At 52.3% G+C, this 21,648-nt stretch overlaps 1 protein-coding gene across 7 annotated transcripts in view; it reads left to right on the forward strand.

Annotated features, from left to right (window-relative positions):
• The window catches only part of LOC102159509 (CMRF35-like molecule 6), a 30,346-nt gene extending 14,861 nt beyond the window's left edge, over window positions 1-15,485 (forward strand). For all 7 annotated transcript variants that reach the window (XR_002336998.1, XR_002337000.1, XR_002336999.1 and 4 more), the window contains 5 exons: window positions 5,598-5,843; window positions 7,021-7,347; window positions 8,895-8,991; window positions 10,009-13,433; window positions 15,389-15,485. Coding sequence is in view for 2 of the 7 variants with exons in the window: in XM_005668629.3 (XP_005668686.1) it covers window positions 5,789-5,843; window positions 7,021-7,347; window positions 8,895-8,991; window positions 10,009-10,120 (591 nt within the window). In the remaining 5 variants the exon portion in view is untranslated. The remainder of the gene's footprint in view (window positions 1-5,597; window positions 5,844-7,020; window positions 7,348-8,894; window positions 8,992-10,008; window positions 13,434-15,388) is intronic.

The raw sequence follows: 21,648 nt of genomic DNA on the forward strand, positions 1-21,648 counted from the left end.
TCTGCCCGGTAGACCTCCGTGGCTCTAAGTGGGCCAGTCATTAAAGTGGCGTGGCTTAGGGTGTGGGTCCTGAGGATGAAATAGGGGAAGAGGGGACATTCATTGCCTGTCCCCATGGCCCTCCCACTGGTCTGCTCAGCAGTCTCCCCTCCCTGCTTCTGCTCTTGCTGGCCGGCTGCGCTGGGCTGTGGGTTGAATGGGTCTCAGAAAGGCGGCCGAGAGGAGATGGGCAGAGACAGCCCAGGGTGAGGTGGGAAGGTCTGGAGGGCAAGGTGGGTGTTGCTCGGTGGGTGCTCCAAATGCAATGTAGGGCTGCCTCGTGGGCTCTCCCCATGGGGCGGCTGACTGCCCGATGGATCCCAGGGCAAAGGAAGGCCGTGTCTGCAGCTTAACGTGAAGAGGACAGAGGCACGTGGGTTGGTGTTGGTGTGCTGGTGGCAGGGAGGACAGTGGGAGCCCCGGCAGGTATCCAGAAGCTCCATTCCATCCTGCTCTGGGAAGTTTGCCACTTTGTCTTTGGGGGAAGTCCTTCTTTTCTTTTCTTTTTAGGTCTGCGGATGCTGCATATAGAAGTTCCCAGGCTAGGGGTTGAATCAGAGCTGCCGCTGCCAGCCTACACCACAGCCACAGCCATGGCAGATCTGAGCTACATCCTCCATCTGTGCTGCAGCTGGTGGCAACGCTGGATCCTTAACCCACTGAGGGAGGCCAGGGATCCAACCCGCATCCTCATGGTTCCTAGTTGGATTCTTAACCCACTGAGCTGAGATGAGAGCTCCTGGGGGAAATCTTTTTTAATCTTTCATTTTCTCACCTGTGTTGAGGAGTGGTCATCTTTGCCTGCCTTGTCAGACTGTAATGGATCTAATGAGACACCACCATCTGGCTGAGTTCCTTGATTTTAGGCTGTGACACGTGTTTCATGCACGACAAGCTTCACTATGACTGGTGAAGCTCATAGCGCTGGATGCATGAAAATTGTTGCTTCATAATGAATGAAAAGTCAGGGACCCAGAGCCTTTGGGTATAAGAGACTTGAACCAGGTCTCAGGGTAGGGTTCTTCATCTGAGTTGTGTACAGGGACTCTAGTTGGGGCAGGGGTCCTGAAATACTGTGTCAAATCCAGCATCTGTGTTTTTCGGGAGTGAGCTTTCATTACAATCCCAAGGCTATCTGTGACCTCCTGCCTAACCCTCCCCCAAACTTAAGACCTTTGGCTCAAGGGGCTCTCTCTCACCTTGAATCCCCTGCTATCCGCTCCCCAGCCCTGTCTGGTGTGGCTGTGAAGGTTAAGGAGGGGCCCCGGAGAACCGCCAGACCTTTCTTAGTGGCCTTGCTCACCTTCGTCTTTCCAGATCCTTCCCATAGAGTCCTCTTTCCTGATCCAGGCTATGCTTAGCACGGCCAAGTTTGCATGCCTTAATAGCTTGAAATAAAAAGAAGTGAAAAGTGAAAAACCCCTGAAATATGGAAGTGGTTCAAAGGGATGAAGACACACGAGTGGGCTGGTGGGGTGATCATGGGGAACGAGGCAGGTGCATGGGTGAGGGCACGGGGGCTCATGGCCAACGCAGCAGCCTGCTCTGCACGCTCCCTGCCTCTGGACAGGTCCCTCCGGTTCGCTGCCGTCTCCTGACACCAGCACCCCCTTCTCAGCCTGGTCTGTGTTGGGACTGCGTATCTTTAAAAAAAAAAATGCCATAAATGGAATGATGTGAGCAGATGATTTCAGCTATAACCACAAGAATCTCTGGTTTCACATCCCTGGCAGATACTTTGCTGTCAAAATGCGAGGTCCAGCACCCACATGAAAAAAACGTAGGTGTTCCCTGCCAAACTCAGGGCTGCGTCTCCTTTCTGGACCAGAACATGCTTGATGGGGCTCCCAAGAGATCGCAAGCCGTGAGAGGGTCCCTTCTGAAATATAAAACACTCAGATGCCATCTGGGTCATAACTTCCAACCTTTTTTTTAACCATGACTCACAGTGAGGAATTCAGTTTACATTGCAACTCTGCCCACACACAGAGGAAACAGAAAAGCTTCTAACTACCTGAGATGCACTCAAATCTGTCTGAACACATCCTGTGTATAAGAAGGAATCTGCTCGGGGTTCCTGTCATGGCGCAGCGGAAACAAATCCAACTAGGAACCATAAGGTTGCGGGTTTGATCCCTGGCCTCGCTCAGTGAGTTGAGCATCCAGCGTTGCCACAAGCTGTGCTGTAGGTCACAGACGTGGCTCGGATCTGGCCTTGCTGCAGCTCTGGTGTAGGCTGGCAGCTGTAGCTCCCATTCGACCCCTGGCCTGGGAACCTCCATATGCCATGGGTGCAGCCCTAAAAAAAAAAAAAAAAAAAAAGGGAATCTGCTCCAGACCCACTGCATGCATTTCAAGATGTACTTCCAGGTCTTTTGTTTTGTAATTAAAGTATAGCTGGTTTACAGTGTTGCGCTGATGTCTGCTGTACAGCACAAAGTGACGCAGGCTTTCATATCTATACGTTCTTTTGCTCATATCATTCCCCATCGCGTTCTATCCCAAGAGATCGGACCTGGTTCCCTGTACTCTACACTGACAAGTCTCACCCTCATTTTGGACAACACTAGCCTCGGGTTTTCACTCTGTGTGGAAGGTGTGAAGCTTCAAAGATACTAAGTGTCTAGGGCCCCGGAGCTGATCTTCCTCCTCGGGGGATTGAGGGGAAGAGCGGGAATTGCGGAGGGCTTTTGGCTTCATCCTGCCGTGGCGTTCTGGGGAAATACTGCACGCAGTTGCCGGCCGGGGAAAGAATGCGTTGACTCTCCTTCATTAGAAATAAATGAATCATTTCTCTCTGGTGCAGAGATTCACATGAAACTTCAATGCAACTTCCATTCATGCTGAAGTCCAGTTATAACTTGGGACTATTTGGCACGAGGCAGGTTTCTCCCTTAGTTAATTATGCAGACAAGCCTGTCTGTAAAGACATGGCACAAGGACTTCCTCCCCAGAAGAGCTTTAAGTCAGGGCTTCTGCAGGCTTTTCCTCCTCCCTCATGAAGACTCTTAATAGGAAATGTGAGGTGACTTTGACTTTGACCTTCCCTGCGAGGGGATGCTCTGCCTAACCCTGGTTCCTCTTTCTGGGTAACGCTCTCCTCTCTGGGACTCCGTTCTGCACACTTTATCAGCGTTGGTCTCCCTGGAATCCAGGCTCTGTCCTTCCAACTCAGGAAGCCTACCAGGCTTTGCTGCGGGGGGCGGGGGTCCCTCTTCCTGAGCCTAGAAACTAAAGGTGATAAGATCACAGGTGGACATCACAGGGCTCGCCTGTTTATTTTCCATCCTCAGGGATCACTGTCCTTCTTTGTCTGATGTCCAGTGTCTGGAAACGGTTGCTTCATATATCCCATCTGTGGTTATTTTTTTAATTGCTGTTGTTTTTAGTTGTAGAATACATCGACCGATGGTGGGCAGAAATAGGAATCTCACAAATCTGATTTCGAAAGTATTTTGAGAACAGTATTTCCGTGTAATTGATTTCCTTTGCAATCCTGTGCATTTTGTTACACGCATTTAAAAGGATTATTCTGTGAGGAAGTCCATTGGCTTTACCAAATGGCCGAGTGATTGGAAGGCATAAGGACTTAAGAGCTGTGCTAAATATCTATTTCATTTTTGCCCCCAGTTTCTGACTCAGAGCTCCGAAAACGCTTGCAATTTCGTGAGTGATAAGGGTATTAGGAGCAGCTTTTGTTATTTTTAAAAAGCCCCTTTCTTTGCCGAGTAAACACATACAAAGCGTGAAGATTAGGATCTGACAGGTTGTATCAGTCAGGGCCCAGCCAAGACAACAGAAACCATTATAAGCCTTTAAAATGGGAGTGATGGAAAGGCCGGAAAGCCAGAGACCTCTGCGGCACAGAGATTAGCAACAGCAGAGGGTCCTGCCACCCTTAGGCTGAAGACACGGAGGGAGGAGGCAGAAACCCTGGTGCAAGTCCCTCTGCCGTCCCTAGGACCACAGCCAGCTTCTCCTGAGGGGCTGGTGCCCTGGAGGTGATGGGGCTGTGGCAGAGGTGCACCGAGAAAGCGGTGAGAAAACCCCTCCTTCCCACCCCCAGCCTCCTGCCAGGACTTCCTGTTGGCTGAATGCAATCAGAGCAGATTGACTTCCGAGCTGGGAGAACACAACCTCCAAGGCTCGGGCCCCTGAAACAAGCAGAGCAGGTGAGGGATAGCAAAGGGTTTGCGAACAAATAGGCCAAGTTTCTGTGCCTAGCGATTCCCACCGTTTTTTGCTTGCCAGCTGGACCTGCACAGTTCCTGGGTATGTGGCAGGACAGACAGCTTTAGAGCCCCCTCCCTTCTCCCAATGTGACTTAAATGAAAAACACTAAAAACATAAAGTAAATCCTAAAAAAAATGTTTTTTAAACACCAAACTATAAATTAAGTGTAAAGGAATCCAGCAAATGTCCATTTTCCTGAGAAGGCCTGGTAACGCCTTTTACGGAACTGTCAAGTGTCCAGTTTGGTCCCTCCTGATGCTGCGGAGTCTACCTTGGTGGGTAAAATTCTCGCTTTGGACTTTCACCACCTGCAGCTCTAATTTCTGCTTGAGGTCCACAAGCTAGGAGTCTCACAGGAAGGAGAGCTTTGATGGAGCCGAAAGGGTGGGGTGACTTTGGAGAGAAGAGAGAGGAGGGCTGGGGGCGCAGGTCATTCCTTTAACAAACTAAGTGTTTGGCCTCATTGATGTAAGTTATGGGGAGAGGAAGTGCGTTGGACCAGAGCCGTGAGATCCTGGGTTCCAGCCTGGCTTCATTGGAATCACTTCACTTTCAGGCTTTGGTTTCTTCAACTAACTTGAGAGGACTGCACTAGGTCAGTAGGCTATGGTGGTTTGCTATGACTAGGTTATAAGACCAATTTGGAGGGTGGAAACCAGCATTTAAAAAGAAAGGAAGGGGAGTTTCCTTCGTGGTGCAGCGGTTAACGAATCTGACTGGGAACCATGGGGTTTTGGGTTCGGTCCCTGCGCTTGCTCAGTGGGTTAAGGATCCGGCATTGCTGTGAGCTGTGGTGTAGGTTGCAGATGCAGCTCAGATCCTGCATTGCTGTGGCTCTGGCGTAGGCTGGCAGCTACAGCTCCAATTCGACCCCTACCCTGGGAACCTTCATATGCTGGGGGAAGCGGCCCTAGAAAAGGCAAAAAGACAAAAAAAAAAAAAAAAAAAAAAAAGAAGGAAGGAAGAAAATAGAAAATGTTTCAGAAATAAAGATGCATGGTAATTCTGGACTGACATATAAATTGTATTTCTTACTGATTTTTAAGTCAAAGAACTTAAAAAACACTGGAGTAGGTGGCTCAGGGGGTTAAGGATCCAGCGCTAGGTCACTGCTGTGGCACGGGTTTGATCCCTGGCCCGGGAATGTCGATGTGCCATGGGTGCAGAATAGAATAGAATTGAATTGAATTAAACTTTAACCCCCCCCCCACTGGTGTAGCTGAAGTTCCTTTCCAGCCACCATGTGTAGTATTTCTAAGTCACTTAACAAATACTTCAAGTCCTTAATTTTTTTTTTTTTACCACTTTTCTCTCCTTACTTGCAGACAAACACACACTTCAAAAAAAATTCCAGTAATCTTCCTATTCATTCATTCTGAGAACTACTTTTGGACAAATCAAGAAGTGATATGGTAGCAAGAACGGGGATGGGAGGAGGAACAAAAAAAGAGAAGCAAGTACTTGGCTCTGGATCGCTCAGCACCCGAGGGCCTCAGGTGTTATTCCTCCTGCAGACATGGTCCAGGAATGTTCCCTCGAGACCAGGGCCTTCCTGCTTCTCTGCCTTCCAGGTGAGTGGGACCCTGGCCTTGGGCGGGTCTTCTCTGCCCAGCACGGCAGAAGGAGATGCTATGGCAAGACGTGGGAGGAGGTTCAGAAGGCTGGGGCGCGCTTCCTGGAAGATTCTAGGTATTGATCTACTGACCTTATTTCCCCCATATCATCCCTTCTGAAGGGAGAAGGGGAAAATCTTCCTTTTCCCGACTCGAGGCATAAACTGCTATGGCAAGAAGGGTTCTGTGTATGCCGTGCGTGTTGTCCTTGGCCGGATGAGGAAGGGGCAGAGCTAAGGCTGATTAGTGCAGGTGCTTCGACCTTCGCTCAGGTCCCCCTTATTCCCTTTCTGTCATGTCTCTGCTCCCTCCTGACTCCCTCCCTCCCTTCATCCTTCCCCCAACCTGGCGAAGGCTGCATCACCCATGGCTGGGTCCTCTCTCAGAAGCAAGGTATTCTGGCTTCAGTCCTGTGGCTTGAGAGGAACCCTCTCTCTGCCTTCTTCCTTGTATATTCAGATTCCAAACCCCACCCATCCTAACGCCGTGTTAACTCAGGGATTGATGAAGCCCAGTCGTGATGGGGACAGAGTCGTAGATGAATCCTTCAGAGGGCTGCGTCTAGGCTTAAACCCCTTACCGCACGCAGAGAGCGTAGAACGGTGCCCAGTGCTTCCTGAGCCCCGAATCAGTGTCAGCTGTTATGATGGGGATGGTGCTGGACCCTCGCTCAATTTCCTCTCACTGTCCCCTCCATGCAGGGGCGTCACGTTGGGCTCATAAAGGAGGGAAAAATCACCCAGAGGAGGTGACTCACAGGGCTGTTACCTCCAGAGATCCAGGGTGGTTAGAAGATTTGGGAAGAAAGGCGAGTGTGGAGAAAAGGTTTGAGAGGAGGATGAGTGAGCGTGTGCGTGTGCGTGTGTGGTTAATTAGCCATGGAAGGAGGGTTTTTCTGGTTTCCTAGAGAAGCAGCCGAAAAATCATCTTGCTCACAGCTCTGAAGGGTGCACAGCTGCCCGTGTGCTTGCAAGACCAGGCGTCTTCCCTGTAATGATGGGAGGACGCGGGGGCAGGGGACACCTAGGGATGGGATGCGGCGTATCTGCTCAGTCACGGTCATGGCGAAGGTCAGTGATGGGGGCTGGATCCCAGGGACGCGGGGGCTGAGGGTGTGTGGGTTTGTGTGTTTCAGGCTGTTTCGCTATGAGCATCCCCGGGATCTTAAATGGCACCGTGGCGGGGACGCTGGTGGTGAAGTGCATGTACAGAGAAGGAGAGGAGGGTCACAGGAAATTCTTGTGCCGGGGGCCTGACCGGAGACGCTGCGTCCGGGTCATTGAAACGGCGCTTGGGGCAGGGCAGGAGGTGAGGCGAGGCCGAGTGACCCTGAAAGACAGCCCCTCGGAGCACATGTTCCTCGTGGTCATGAAGGATCTGGAGGTGGGAGATGCCGACACTTACTGGTGTGGGGTGGACAAAAATGTCCCCCAGGTCCCGGTGGCAGTGACTGTTTTTCCAGGTAATGAATGCCTCCCCTCCCCCTTTGCCTGGCAGTGGCTGAAGTCAGGGTCCGGGTCTCTCTGGCTGAGGGGTGGAGTGGGGTCCAGCCCTGGCCCCAGGACTGCCTTCCTGGGTGGGGAGGGGGGCAAGGAGGGCCCCTGTGTGCATGCACATGCGTGTGTAAGAGCAGGCCTCCGAGCCTGCGTGTAAACCTGACAGGTGAGATGTGTTGGTGAAAGTGTGGGCCCCGGAGTCGGAAGGCTGGGTTCGGGCCTCAGCTCTGCCACTTCCGGCTGTGTGCGTTGGGCAGGCAACCCAACGGGCTGGTGCCTCTGTTGCCCCATTTGTGAAATGGCCTTGACAATAGTATCGCCTCGAGAGGGTTTGTGGCAATAAACACATTGACAGGTGGCAACCATTGATCGTGGCGGCTGGTAGTTCACGAGGACTTACTAGATGGCAGCCATTGGAGCCGTCACCCAGGCCACATCAAAGCTGCAGGTCCCGGGGCGCGGGGCAGAGGGGACAGCTGCTTTGCAGGTGGGCCCCGGGTTGACCTTTGGGTTTTTTTCCGCAGTCGTTGAAAACGGGCATTGCCTGTCTGTTCTGGGCCAGGTGTGCTGATGCCAGGGACCGAGGGGGACTTAGACTCAGTTTCTGCCCTCATGGGGCTCTCAGCCCAGCGGGCTTCGAGGCGGGGGATGGCAGATGTGGACTCTGGGAGAGGGGAGCAGCATGAGGAGAGAAAGGGACAGAGAACAGCAGAGCTTGGGACACTGGCCGGGAAGGGAGAGCCCATTAGAGACCCGAGGCCGCTCAGTCTACCCCGGGGGGATGACGGGTCCGGTGCAAGAGCAATGGAAGGGGCGAGGCAGGGAGTAAATGGGGTTTGACGGGAGAGGAGGCTTCTCCAGGTACAGGGCACACAGGAGGGCTCCTTGGAGGAGGTGGCCTTTAAGCTGCATCCCCTCCCTCCTGAGCCACGGCTTCCCTTGGGTCCCCCAACCCTGTCCTCTGCTCTGTCTTAGCCCAACCTGAACACGTGTGTATGTAATTGCAGCTACCACAGTGGGGGCCCCCCTCAGCAGGGGGCATGTGCCAATCCGCTGGCGTTTTCTCTGGTTTCACTTTGTGCCACATGCGGGCTCAGTGAGGTGGGGGAGGCGGGTAGGGAGGGTTTGCCTCCTGCCCTCTGGGTCCTTATTGGGCCTCTGGAGTCCCCATGGTGGCAGGAAAGGGCCAGAGCCTCACCCGAAAACCTCTTGGGGGAGCCTCCTGGAGGGTCGGCCGAGGCCCCCGAGAGATGCTTGGTTCCCACAGCCGCTGCAGGAGACATCTCTCTGTGCCTGGTGTGTCCTGGGGCGGGACGGGGCTGAGGGCCTCCAGAGGGGGCAGCATGCAGTCTTTCTGGGCCTCAGCCCCACCCTGGCCCCCAAGGACCCTTCCCTTGTGCTGCCCTCCCTTCCCAGGGTCCCTTGAGGAAGGCAACATGTACAGATTCACAGTAACAGCAGGCTCAGCCTTTGGGAGGTTGGGGCAGAGAGTGACTTGTGACCTGGTCTGCAGGCTCAGGGACAGCAGCCGTGAGGACCACTGAGCTGTCGGCCAGCACGGGAAGCCAGCCTCTGACTGGCCATGTGTCCAGCCCTGGCCTTCCTGCTTGGTAAGAAAAGCTGAGCCCTCACAGAGGGTTCCCGGCTTTGAGCGTCCTGTCCTGGCTTTGGCAGTCCCTTCCCGGCTCTGGTGTGACACCTGAGCATATGCCACAGGTCCCCGCTAGAGCCCTGTCTCAGTTTTCTACTCCGTCTCCTCCCCCATCTCTAATTAAGTCCAGAGTTTGGGGTCCCATCGCAGCTCCCCTTTCTGCTAGTAGGATGATGACACTGGCTAAGTTACTTAACTTCTCTGTGCCTCAGTTTCCTCATCTACAAAACAAGGATGGGAGTTCCCACTGGGGCACAGTGGGTTAAGGGTCTGGTGTCACCACCGCCATGGCTCAGATGTGATCCCTGGCCTGGGAACTTCCATTGGCCATGGGTCCAGCTGAAAAAGAAAATAGGATGATTTTAGTTCTCTTGACTGTTTACTGACAAAATTCACTGGCCTGATGTCATCACTTTGGAGGTGCATGGATTTGGGGTCCGGAATTTGGCCCAGGGTCCCGTAGGGAAATGTGCCTCAGCTTCAGGATGTCCAGAGCCTGCCAGGGGCTGGAATCACTGGAATTCTCTCTCCCTGGCGTGCTCTGTTCCCCCGCCGGGAGGTAGCCGGGGCTGTTGGCTGGAACTCCATAGGCAGGCTCTGCACGCGGTCTGGGCTTCCTCCCAATGTGGCAGCTGGGTTCATGTGCAAGTGTCGCAGAGAGAGCCAGGTGGACGCTGTGTCCTCACGACCTTCCACAAGCCAAACAACTGCACTGCTTCCCGGATCCACCGTGAGGCATACCTGGGAGCAACCAGGGAAAGGATAAAGCCAGTGTCCCCACGGGAAGCACCCAGCCACGTCAGCCTCTGGCCGTTCCCTCTCCGGCTGTCCCTTCTGTGTCTCTGTTCTGCTTCTGGGGAGCAAGTTATCAGAACCAGCCTGGGGGGCTGAGTTGGGGACCCAAAAGTGGGGTATGGAGGGGCCCCCTGGGTGACCATGCCACAGCCCCTTCTCCCCGACCCCTTTCCTCCATCAGGCCCTTCCTGCTCTCTGCCTCCTTCCTGTTCGTGGCTTTGCTGAAGACGGTTCTCTTCCTGAGCTTCGGCTATGCTGCCATTTGGCTGGCCTGGATTCAGCGTCACCTCTGAGGGCGGTGGTCAGCCCAGGCCAGAGAACCCACGGCTACCATCCCAGAGGCTCCCTGTCTGGTGACACTGCTCCTGGACTGTCTGCTCCCAGCTCAACCTGGACCCGTCCCTGGGATGTGAAACTGGAAATAAGCTGGTCCCCCTGGAGACTTCTGTGCCCGGGAGCTGAGTCACCAACCCCAGATCCTGGCGCGGTGGACCTGGTGCTCCCAGCTCTGGACTTGGACGGAAGTGCATTCAAACCAGTGGTGCCACTTTCTTACCCTGTGATGCAGGAGAGTTAATTTGATGGCTCATCGTCTGCTTCTCAGATTGGTGTATAATTGAGCTAATACACAGAGAGCACTGGCCACACAGGAGGAGCTCCCACCTGGAGTTGCCAGGACAGTTGCTGGTGTGCGCCCAGGGCAGCAGAGATGGGGTGGGCAGGTGGGGCCAGGGTGGTGTGATCCAAGCCTCCTGGGACTCCTGCTGTCTCCGGGCAGAGTGCGGGGCGGTGGGCTTAGCTCCTGAGGGCCAAGCCCATGTCTATCTGAACACACAATGCCCAACGCACACTTGGTAATGGGCGAAGGGGATGAAGAATGGAGGCTGAGCCTCAGAGGGCAGCTGGGAGCTCCACTCCCATACGCAGTACATGCTGGGAGGAAGGTTTCTTTGTGACAGGTTACAGAGATGGGCTCAGCTCTTTGAGGGGCAGTGGCCAAGCATGGAGGAAGCCAGATCCAGACCCAACCCTCCTCCCCGCCCTTGTCCCTCTCTGTCCTCCACGTTCAGCGACCTCCGCCCTGGCAGGGAGTTCCTTTCTCCCTCTTAAGCCTCCGCCCTTGTGCCTTGGGTACAGAAGTGACATCTCCTCTGTTCCTCTTCTTGGCCCCACCGCATCCCCTGGATTTGTGTGGCCTCTGGAAGAATCACACACACCTTCTGTAGCTTCATCCAGGCTGTTGGTAAACATTCAGAAAGGGACCCCATCGGACTTTAGATGAAGTGAGTGAGCGTGAAGCACTAGGCTCAGTCTAGTGATTTGCTTCTAAGGAATAGGCAGCTGCATCTGCTGTTAGGGTGCAGAAAGATTCCGGCTTCGGTCTCGCTGGCTTTCACGTCTTTGCTGTGATGGAAGACAGATGCCATGCTCTGAGCTGCCCTGTGCAGGTGCCCGGGTGGCAAGGAACTGAGAGAGGCTTCTGCCTAAGAGCCCGAACAGCCCTGAGTTCCGTGGGTCTCTGAACAACTGAATCCTGCCAACAACCACACGAAGAAGCTGAGAAACGGACGCACCCTCGGTGGAGCCTTGAGCTGAGACCTCAGCCCCTATGGATGCTGACTGCAGCCTTGGGATTAACCAATAGGCAGAGGCGTGCACTCAACTGCCTTGAGATTCCTGGGCGATAATAAATATTCATTGTTTTACGCTAGGCTTTGGGGGTAATTGTTCTATAGCAACAGGTAGTTTTATTCTGCTCCAGAGCAGGAATGGGGTTTCTAACCTCATTTTACCCTCTGCCTCCTCAGGGTCTGGCACAGCGATGACACACAAGGAGCACAGGTGTTGGTCAAAGTGAAGCAGGTTGAAGTCACTGGTGAATCTGGGATAACGCCACCTGGGCGTGAGGTGGCGGTGGGGAGGGGGTGATCACGTGCCCCTGTTTGACATAGTAGGTCTCTCTCATTGAGTTCTTGCTTGGCTCTAGGAGTGCCTGGAGCCATGGCAATGACTCTTAGCCAGAGTCTGAGGCCTGGACTCCGGGAATGTCCCCGTAGGCACTGATCTGTGATGCTGTTGTGTGCACCTGAGGCAGTGGGTCAGGACAGAGCAGGTTGTCAGTATTCTTTCATGCCAGCAGGAAGGTTCATGCACCAGGCACTTGGTGCCTGGTTTGTAGCTATTTGATCAGTCCCCTTTAGAACTCCTGACTCTAGGAGTTCCCGCTGTGGCGTGATGGGGTCAGCAGTGTCTCTGCAGCGCCAGGAAGCAGGTTCGATCCCCGGCCCGACACAGTGGGTTAAAGGATCTGCGTTGTCGCATCTGTAGCATAGGTTGCAACTGCGGCTTGGATCTGATCCCTGGCCTGGGAACTCCATATGCCTCGGGGCAGCCAAAAAAATAAAAAAAGAACTTCTGACTCCAAACTCCAGCAAGCTTCGCTGGGGCTGAGACAGCCCACCCACCCCACCCACCCTCCCCCGACCCCGCCGTGTCTCTGTGGCTTGCAGCTTCAGAGAAAGGCAGGTTTGTGAAACTCCTGCAGGAGAGGGAGGGTGATGGGAAGCCCCCCACCTCTCTCGCCCTTGCTCACAGGTACTCCTCCCGCTCTCCCTGCACTGTGTCCTTTGCTGAAATAAACCTTCGCCAGGATGATAACCTGTCATTAAGTGTGTGAATCCTTCCAGTGAATCACCAAACTAGTGGGGGGTCATAGTGTTTAGAATGTAAAAGGGGTGCTCGTTGCTGTAAGGAAAAGGCAGTAGGCTCCGTTCCCCACCCTGGATCCACTGTTTGGCAGACTAATCCCCCCTTAAAGGGGCATCGTAATCCCAGAACCTTTGAATATTTAAATTTCTGCAGCAAAAAGGACTTGGCTGATGTGATTGATTTGTGGTGGGGAGATTATTCTGGATTAGCTGGTGGGCCTAATGTCATCAAGGTGCTTCTAACACAGAGGCAGGAGGCTTAGAGTCAGAGAAGGGGAGGTGATGGTGGAAGCAGAGGTGCGGGTGATGAGGGGCCTCAGCAAATGCTGGACGCCTCTAGGGAGGAAAAAGGCAAGGATGCTGATTTGGTACTTCCGACATCCAGAACCATAAGAGGGGTGTAGGGCCCTGCTCCTCTCTGTGTGACGCTAAAGAGACCATCCGGGTCTAAGATGCTTTGAGCTGTGGGGTGTAATCCTTGGTCACAGCGAGACGAGAAACCACCCCCCAAGGGGACCTGCAGTGATGACAGTGGGCAGGGACAGAGCTGGGGAAAGTCACATGGCCGAGAACCAAGGACAGTGGGGGATCCAGCAGGAAAGGTCCTCCTGGGGCTGAGGTTGGGTCATCAAATTCCCCCTTGTGGCTGCGGTTTGGGGTCATTTTCCTTTTTAGCAGGATCTTCCCCTTTCCTGACGACTTGGAAGCTTAAAATGAAGAAACAGCCAAGGAAGGAAGCAGATAACAGAAAACATGGACAGGAAGTGAGAGTATGGGGCCTGGAATGCCTCGGTGAGAGCTCAGAAGACAAGGATATGATTCTGCATTTTACTGGAGTCTGGAGCCAGGGAGACAGGACCCGGGTCCGAGAGCAGCTCTGCCCCTTCTCTACCTCCAGGTGAGTGGGGCTGGGACTTGTCACTTATGACTCTTCCCTGTGTGAGGGTGGAGGAGGGAAAAAAAGAGGTGTGAGGGAGCTCCCAATTGTGGCTCAGCGGGTTAAGAACCTGACTAGTAACCATGAGGATGCAGGTTTGGTCCCCGGCCTTGCTCAGTGGGTTGAGGATCGGCGTTGCCCTGAGCTGTGGTGTAGGTTGCAGACACAGCTTGGATCCCGCATTGCTGTGGCTCTGGTGTAGGCCGGCGGCTACAGCTCCGATTAGACCCCTAGCCTGGGAACCTCCATATGCCGCAGTAGCGACCCTAGAAATGGCAAAAAGACAAAAGAAACCAAAACATGCCCTTAAATCCACACAAGTTGAGGATGCAGTCTGTGACCTGTGAGTAAAGCAGGGACATTGCCGAACACCGCATGTCTGCCTGGTGTTTGTGCCTGAGCCATATGGTGCCCCCAGCAGGCTTGGGAACTGACCTTCCCAATCGCATAGCTGGATTTGTGCCCAGGCTGGCTCAGGGGCAGCTTCCACTCTGCTACCTGGCTCTATGACTGGGGACCAGGGGCTCACCCCTTCAGGTCTCCTTGTCCTTATACATGCTACGAAGGTGCTGGATTAAGACGTGCCTGTGGCAGCTGTGAAACACGGCCGCCAGTTCCTTGGCACGCCTCCTATTAAGGGTCGGGGCTAGGTCCCCTTGTGTCTCGGTGTGGTGTGACCGCCTCGACCAATGGACTAGGGCAATGTTTCTCAATATTTTTTTCCTATGATCATCCTCCTGAAGAATCTGTTTGACACTTCCTAAAAATCTCGCCCATCCCAGGAAATTTTAATAACAAAGATACATGGCACATATGTTTATATTATATATATGTCTGTGTGTGTGCCTGTATATATTTACTTCTCTGTGTTTCGTATATAAAAAGAATACAATTATTTCACCCTCCGAGAACCATTTGCCCCTGTGGCCATGCACAGATGGAGAATGGCAGATAGGACCCAGTGTGACTTCCCAGGCCTGGCTGGGACCACCCCTGAAGCTCCTTCCGGGGTCTCTTGATCCCTCAGTGAGTCCCCTGTCCTTGGGGGTCACCCGTGTGGATGGAGGGATTTGTAGATAATCACATCATTTCCAAACGCCTCGCCACAAAATGTGTGTTCAAACAAAGGGACAAAGAGTGACTTCAATGCGTTTCGACAGATCTGTAGTTGGAGATGCACCCCCCTATTAAGATCTTAGTCTGTGACAACTGTAATTTTGGGGGTGTTCACACGTGCACCAACACAACTACTATTTTTATAAATTTTGTATTATTGTTATTATTATTTTTGCTTTTTAGGGCCACCCCTGCAGCATATGGAAGTTCTTAGGCTAGGGATCGAATTGGAGCTGTAGCCACCGGCCTACACGACAGACACAGCAATGCCAGCTCCGAGCCCCGTCTGTGACCTACACCACAGCAGCGCCCCACTGAGCGAGGCCAGGGATCGAACGTGCATCCTCATGGATACTAGTCAGATTCGTTTCTGCTGAGCCACGACAGGAACTCCCCCCCACCCCACCCTGTTGCTTTTCTTTATCTGCTTTTAACCATCAGTTAAAGTTTGCCCCTGCAAACAAGGAGGCCTCGTCCCTACCTCTCTGAGGGGGTAAAAAGGTATCCTCCAGCCCTGGCTCCCCTCTGCTACTGCTCAAGATACTATTGCTCTGTCAACAATTTTATTATTATTATTATTATTTTGAGATCTGCAGCTGTGCCTTTATGGAATTTTCCTGGTGGCTTTGACCCAATAGATTTGGAAGGACAAAAGGTCTCTCTGGTGGAAGACTTTTCCTTCCTTGGCTGCTACTCACCTCGGGAGCCCCTCGGGGTTCCTGGAGCTCTCTGCCCTGCAGGGGGCTGTGGCCCTGCCCTCAGGGTGGGAGGTGACAGGCACGTGGGTGTGTGTTTTCCAGGCTCCTCTCCTGTCACAGGTCCGAAAGCAGTGAGGGGCCAGGAGCGGGGCTGCCTGGCTGTGCAGTGTCGATACACTCCTGGGTGGGAGTCCCACGGGAAGTGGTGGTGCCGAGGAGCCGACTGGAGCAGCTGCAAGATCCTTGTTCAAACCACTGCATCAGAGCCGGAGGTGAAGAGGGACCGTGTGTCCATCAGGGACAATCGGGAGAACCGCACATTCACCGTGACCACAGAGGAGCTCAGGCTGGACGATGCAGGCGTTTACTGGTGTGGGATTGCGAGAGTCGGGACTGACCATGGGGACCAAGTTACGGTGACTGTTGATCCAGGTAAGAGCATGTGTGTGTGTGGATGTGTCTCTCAGGGCCTGCTCTGTCCTGCTCCCTGAGGTCCCTCTCCAGGGACTTCACTGTCCCTCCGAGGGAACTGTCACAGTTCCTGTTCCCTGAGCAAGGGACCGCTCACTGCCACGATGGTCCAGAGTGGGAGAACTACGTGAAGGGGTCGTGTCGAGATGCTGCCTGGAAGAGCTGCATCGTCCTCGTTCAAACCACTGGATCAAAGCCGGAGGAGACGAAGCCCCGCGCATACATCAACCGGAACAAACACGTGTTCACCCCGACCACGCTTGACCCAAGAGACAACTTTTGAGAAACTCAGTTTCGTCCTTCAGACTTGCTTCCTGGGCATTTTACAGTAAGATAACCCTACTCACAGCCAGAGCCTGGACATTTCGATAAAAACTTGAATTTAAGATTCCCGCCTTAAGTTCCTGCTTTGCTTTTCCCAGGGCACCTTGTAAAATAAACACTTAGAGTTAAGGCTGCAAAAAATTAGTGACCCGTGCCCTAACCACCTTCTGAGGAACAGGTGTTGCTACCCGGCTCTCTGTTTCCTGCCGACTCACGACCTGCAACGGAGGAAGACTGCCCTTCCCCTGCCTCGTTGCCACCATGCCCCTCCCGCCTTCCCAACCCTGCTTCTGAGATGGGTAATAAGTCATTTGATGCTACTTCCTTTGTGGGGGTGTATTCAAGCTGCGCCTTCAACCAAAAGGACCTCATGAGTTTCGAGGTCAAGTGGGACTCTGGATGCTGAGGCTCAGCTACCTTGTTTACCCTGTGGGAGTAGCTTGCGCCTCCAAATTCAGCAGGTCATAATCTGCGTATTCTTTTTTTGTTTTTATTGTTTTTGATCTTCAAACTTTTGTGTTTGCCTTTTTAGGGCCATACCCATGGCATATGGACGTTCCCAGACGAGGGGTTGAATTGGAGCTGCAGCACTGATCCCACAGCAGCACGGGTTCTGAGCAGCGTCTGCGACAAACACTGCCACTTGTGACAAACACTGCCACTCGTGGCAACGCCGGATCCTTAACCCACTGAACGAGGCCAGGGATCCATCCCACATCCTCATGGATGCTAGTCAGTGTCATTACTGCTGAGCCATGACGGGAACTCCTCAAACTCTTTTTTAAAATTAATTTTAAAACGTTTTACGGCTGCACCTGTGGCATATGGAACTTCCTGGGCCAAGATCGACCCCTCACCTTCTCAGTGACCCTAGCCACTGCAGTTGGATTCTTCATCCACTGCACCACAGCAGAAACTCCAAAGTTAATTATATTTTAATTAATAGGTGATTTACAGTGTTGTGTTAGTTTCAGGTGTCCAGCAAAGCGATTGTCATGCATGCATTAGAGAGGGGATTAAGATGGCGGAATAGAAGGACTGGAGCTCGACTTCTCTCCTAAAAACAACAAAATTCACAACTAAAGACTGAGCAGTCTCCACCCAAATGGACCAGAAACCCATACCCTACTCCAGAAGAAAAAGAGGAGACCACATCCACAGGTAGGAGGGGTGATTTCGTGATATAAACAACCCCATACCTCCCGGGTGGGAAGCTCCACAGACTGAAAACTAACTGGCTCACAGAGACTCACCTACAGGAGTGAGAGTTCTGAGCCCCACATCAAACCCTCACATGCTGGGATCTGTCACTGGGAGAAAGAGCCCCTGGAGCATCTGGCATTGAAGGCCAGCGGGGCTTGTGCGCAGGAGCTCCACAGGACTGGGGGAAACAGAGACCCCATTCTTAAAAGGCGCACACAGACTTTCACATGCACTGGGTCCCAGGGCAAAGCGAGGTCTCCCTAGGACTGCAGTTCTTGGAGGACATCCTGGGAAAACAGGGGTGAACGTGGCTTGTTGTGAGGGAAGGACATTGGAAGCAAAGCTCTCGGGAATATTCAGCAGATGCCTTTCTCTGGAGGTGGCCATTTGGGGAAAATCTGGCCCCACCCATCAGTCAGCTGCTGAGAAGCCCCAGGGCAAACAACAATCCAGGTGGGATCACAGCCTCGCCCCTCAGTAAACCCGCTACCTAAAGACCCCTCAGGCACACTGCACCTCTAATCCCATCCAGAGACTAAGCCCCACCCACCAGAGGGATTAGAATCGGCTCCACCTACCAGGGGGCAGGCACAAGCCCCTCTCATCAGGAAGCCTACAGCAAGCCCCCATACCGACTTCAGCCACAAGGGGGGCAGACACCAGAAGTAGGAGAGGCTACAGCTCTATTATCTATAAAAAGGTCACCACACCAAAAACCTATAAAAATGAAAAGACAGCGAATTATAACTCAGATGAGGGAGAAAGGAAAAACCCCAGAAAATCAGCTAAGCGATGAGGAGATTCTCAGCCTCCAGGAAAAAGACTTTAGACTGTGGATGCTGAAGATGATGCAAGACATTGGAAATAAACTGGAGGCAAAGATGGATAAGTTACAGGAAACACTGACCAAAGAGATACAAGATATGCATGCATTATATATATCTGTTTTTCTCAGAATCTTTTCCCATCTAGGTTATCAGAAAAAATTGAGTATTGTTCCCTGTGCTATACAGTAGCTCCTTGTTGGTGTTTTGTTTTGTTTTATTTTATTTTATTTTATTTTATTTTTGACCATGAGCATGGCATGTGGAAGTTTCTGGGCCAGGGATGGAACCCATGCCACAGCAGTGACTCTAGCCACTGCAGAGACAGTGCCAGATTCTTAACCCACTAGGCTACTAGAGGACTCCTTGGTTATTTATTTTATGTACAGCAATGTATATATGTTAATCCCAAGCTCCTAATTTATTCCTCCCCCCTTCCCTTTTGGTAATCATAAGTTTGTTTTCTATGTCTGTGGATCAAGTTTTGTTTTGTACATAAGTTCGTTTGCATCTTTTTTTTTTTTTTTTCAGATTCCACGTGTAAGCAATATCTTTCTCTGTCTGGCTTACTTCACTTATTATCACAGTAATTATGCGTGATTACTAATTAGAGATTACCATACTTAGGTCCATCTGAGCCTCAGGGAACTTCTCCAGTTTTTACTCTCTTCCTTTTTAGGGCACCTGTGGCATATGGAAGTTCCCGGGCTAGGGGTCGAATGGGAGCTGCAGCTGGCAGCCTATGTCACAGCCATGGTCACACCAGATCTGAGCTGCATCTGGGACCTACACCACAGCTTGTGGCAACACTGGATCCTTCACCCACTGCGTGAGGCCAGGAATCAAACCTGCATCCTCATGGATACTAGTCAGGTTCTTAACCCACAGAGCCACAACGGGACCTCGGAACTTCCGCACTGTGATCATTGACGGCACCAGCTCAGCCCTCACTGGAACTGGAGCCTGATGGTTTCACTGCAGTGGAACCTCCAGTTGTGTGTCGGGACCCGTCTGAGATGCTTTGGCACTCTCAGAGAGAAATTAATTCGCTCCTAAGTCATCCAGGATGGAGGGGGCACAGAATCCCAGGACCAAAAGCCCACATGCCCCCAGATTTTGGCCTAATGTGACAGTGGCCAAGAAATTCCAGGAGCTCTTTCTCCCCTGAGATTTCTGACTCTACCCTCCTCTCTGGCTGTGGGGAGGGATGACCCAGGAAGATGAGCAGGCAGTCCTCAGCACTCACACGGGGCTGGGGACAGTGTCCGTTCCCGCCAGCAGGGCTGGCCCACCCAGTAATTCATGGGACACCGGGCAAAGTGTTCACAAATATCTTTCCTCGGAAGTAGAGATAATTATAGCTGGGTCCCCTAGACCTTCCCGCTGGCCCGTGACTCCTCTGGGAGAGGTGCCAGAAGACACAGGATGCCCAGTTCACATGTAATATGGATAAGTCCCGTGAAATATATGCTTACACTAGAAATTGCTTATTTTTTCCTGAAATTCCAGTTTAACTGGGTATCCTGTATTTTATTATATATATTATATATGTAATATACATAATATAGTAAAATATATAAAATATATTGTATATATTTTATGTTATATATAATATATTATACATTCATATTATATAAATTAAATTATATTATACATATATAGTGTGTGTGTGTGTGTGTGTGTGTGTGTGTGTGTGTGAAAGTTCCTGGACCAGGGATCGAACTCAAGCCACAGCAGTGACCATGCCAAGTCCTTTAACTACTAGGCCACCAGGATGAGCCATAACGGAAGAGAATATTAAACAGAGTGTGTATATGTGTATAACTGAGTCACTTGGCTATACAGCAGAAATTAGCACAACATTGTAAATCAGCTATACCTTAACAAAAACATAAAAATTAAAAAAAAAACTTGTTGTTTATCCAAAGTTCCATTTTAATCTTTTTTTTTTTTTTTTGGCTGCCCCCACAGCATGTGGAAGTTTTTGGGCCAGAGAGCAAACCTGCTCCACAGCAGTGGCAACATGGGATCCTTAACCCATTAAGCCACCAGGGAACTCCTCAAACTTCCATTTTAACTGAGTGTCCTGTGTTTTTATTTGCCAGATCTGGTAACCCCAACTTTTGGAGATCCTTAAGCTGGGACCCCCCACGTGGCTGCTCAGATGTGTTCCTGTCTCAGTAGAGTCCCTGGGAAGCCGGAGGTGGTCTCCCCAACCTCATTTTACTTTTGGAAGTAGTACATATCCCACCTAAGCTTTGGCTCCATGAAGGCAAATTCTTCAGCTGGGTGGCAGGACAGAGCCTGACCGTGGGCCCTTGGTCCCTCTCCTATGCGCTCCCCCACCTCCCTGGGGCAAGAGAGAGCACCAGGGTTGGACCTCTAGGGGCTTAGAAAGAGCAGCTTCTCTCCCATCTGCTCCTGGCGCAGCCCGCCTTCTCTCAAGTACAGAGCGCAGAGATGAATGGCCGCCCTCTGGATCTGCAAACTGCCCGGAAGTCAAAGTCCAGGGGAGGAACTAGAGAAGAAGAAAACAGTTGTCCTTTTCTTGTTCTCAAGCAGCTGCCCTCTGTCCTGCTCGCTTCCTCTTCAATGAACCATCTGGAAGAGCTTCATTCATGCCCGAGGCGCCTTAGTCCCAGGCTCTCAAAAAGCATAAGGTGACAGCCCCCGGCCCATCCCTCCGCAGCCAGCCCTGGCTCACAGCTGCTGGCCTCTTCTGGCTCCAGTGTCTGACTGTCAGACCCCTCCACAGCCCCCCAGGTGCATGGGGGTGCCATCCTGTGTGCCCCAAGTGCGTCGCAGCCACACTGCACACATCCAAAGGAGATAAGAAAATGTGGCGATGGTAGGGCTGTGGTCATAGGGGCAGGGGGGGAGGTGCTTGTCATCTTCAGGTGTGCACGTCCAGGTGAGGGATGGAACTGGGGCCAGAGTCCCCTTCTGAAGCCGAATAATTCAGGTACTTAGTGTAGGAACACGGGCTTTGAGATGGTCCCTGATTAACGTCCATGGTTGCAGGTTTGTAAAAACGAATCAAGACAAACAAGCCTGGCACATGCGAAGATTAACTCTTGAAAGTACATTTGTTTTATATCAAGGTGGACATCAACCCCTGACCTATGCATTTGACTGCTACCAAAGGAATGTAAAGCGTGGCGACTCTAAGTCTAGGGGAAAGAAGAGCAAAAGGACCGTAATAACACTTAAGGAGCATCCCCTAAGGCTGAAGTCCCTGTTGGACGAGGCCTGATCCGGGTAAACTGGGCAAGGCCAGTAGGGAGAAGAACTGAGAGCAGGAGCCCACGATGGTACCCCCATCCTGGAAAAATAGAAGCCTCGGAGTTCCCGTCGTGGCACAGTGGTTAACGAATCCGACTGGGAACCATGAGGTTGCGGGTTCGGTCCCTGCCCTTGCTCAGTGGGTTGACGATCCGGCGTTGCCATGAGCTGTGGTGTAGGTTGCAGACGCGGCTTGGATCCCGCGTTGCTGTGGCTCTGGTGTAGGCCGGTGGCTCCAGCTCCGATTAGACCCCTAGC

Source organism: Sus scrofa, chromosome 12 (genome assembly GCF_000003025.6).
Source record: "Sus scrofa isolate TJ Tabasco breed Duroc chromosome 12, Sscrofa11.1, whole genome shotgun sequence".
NCBI classification, from domain to species: Eukaryota; Metazoa; Chordata; class Mammalia; order Artiodactyla; family Suidae; genus Sus; species Sus scrofa.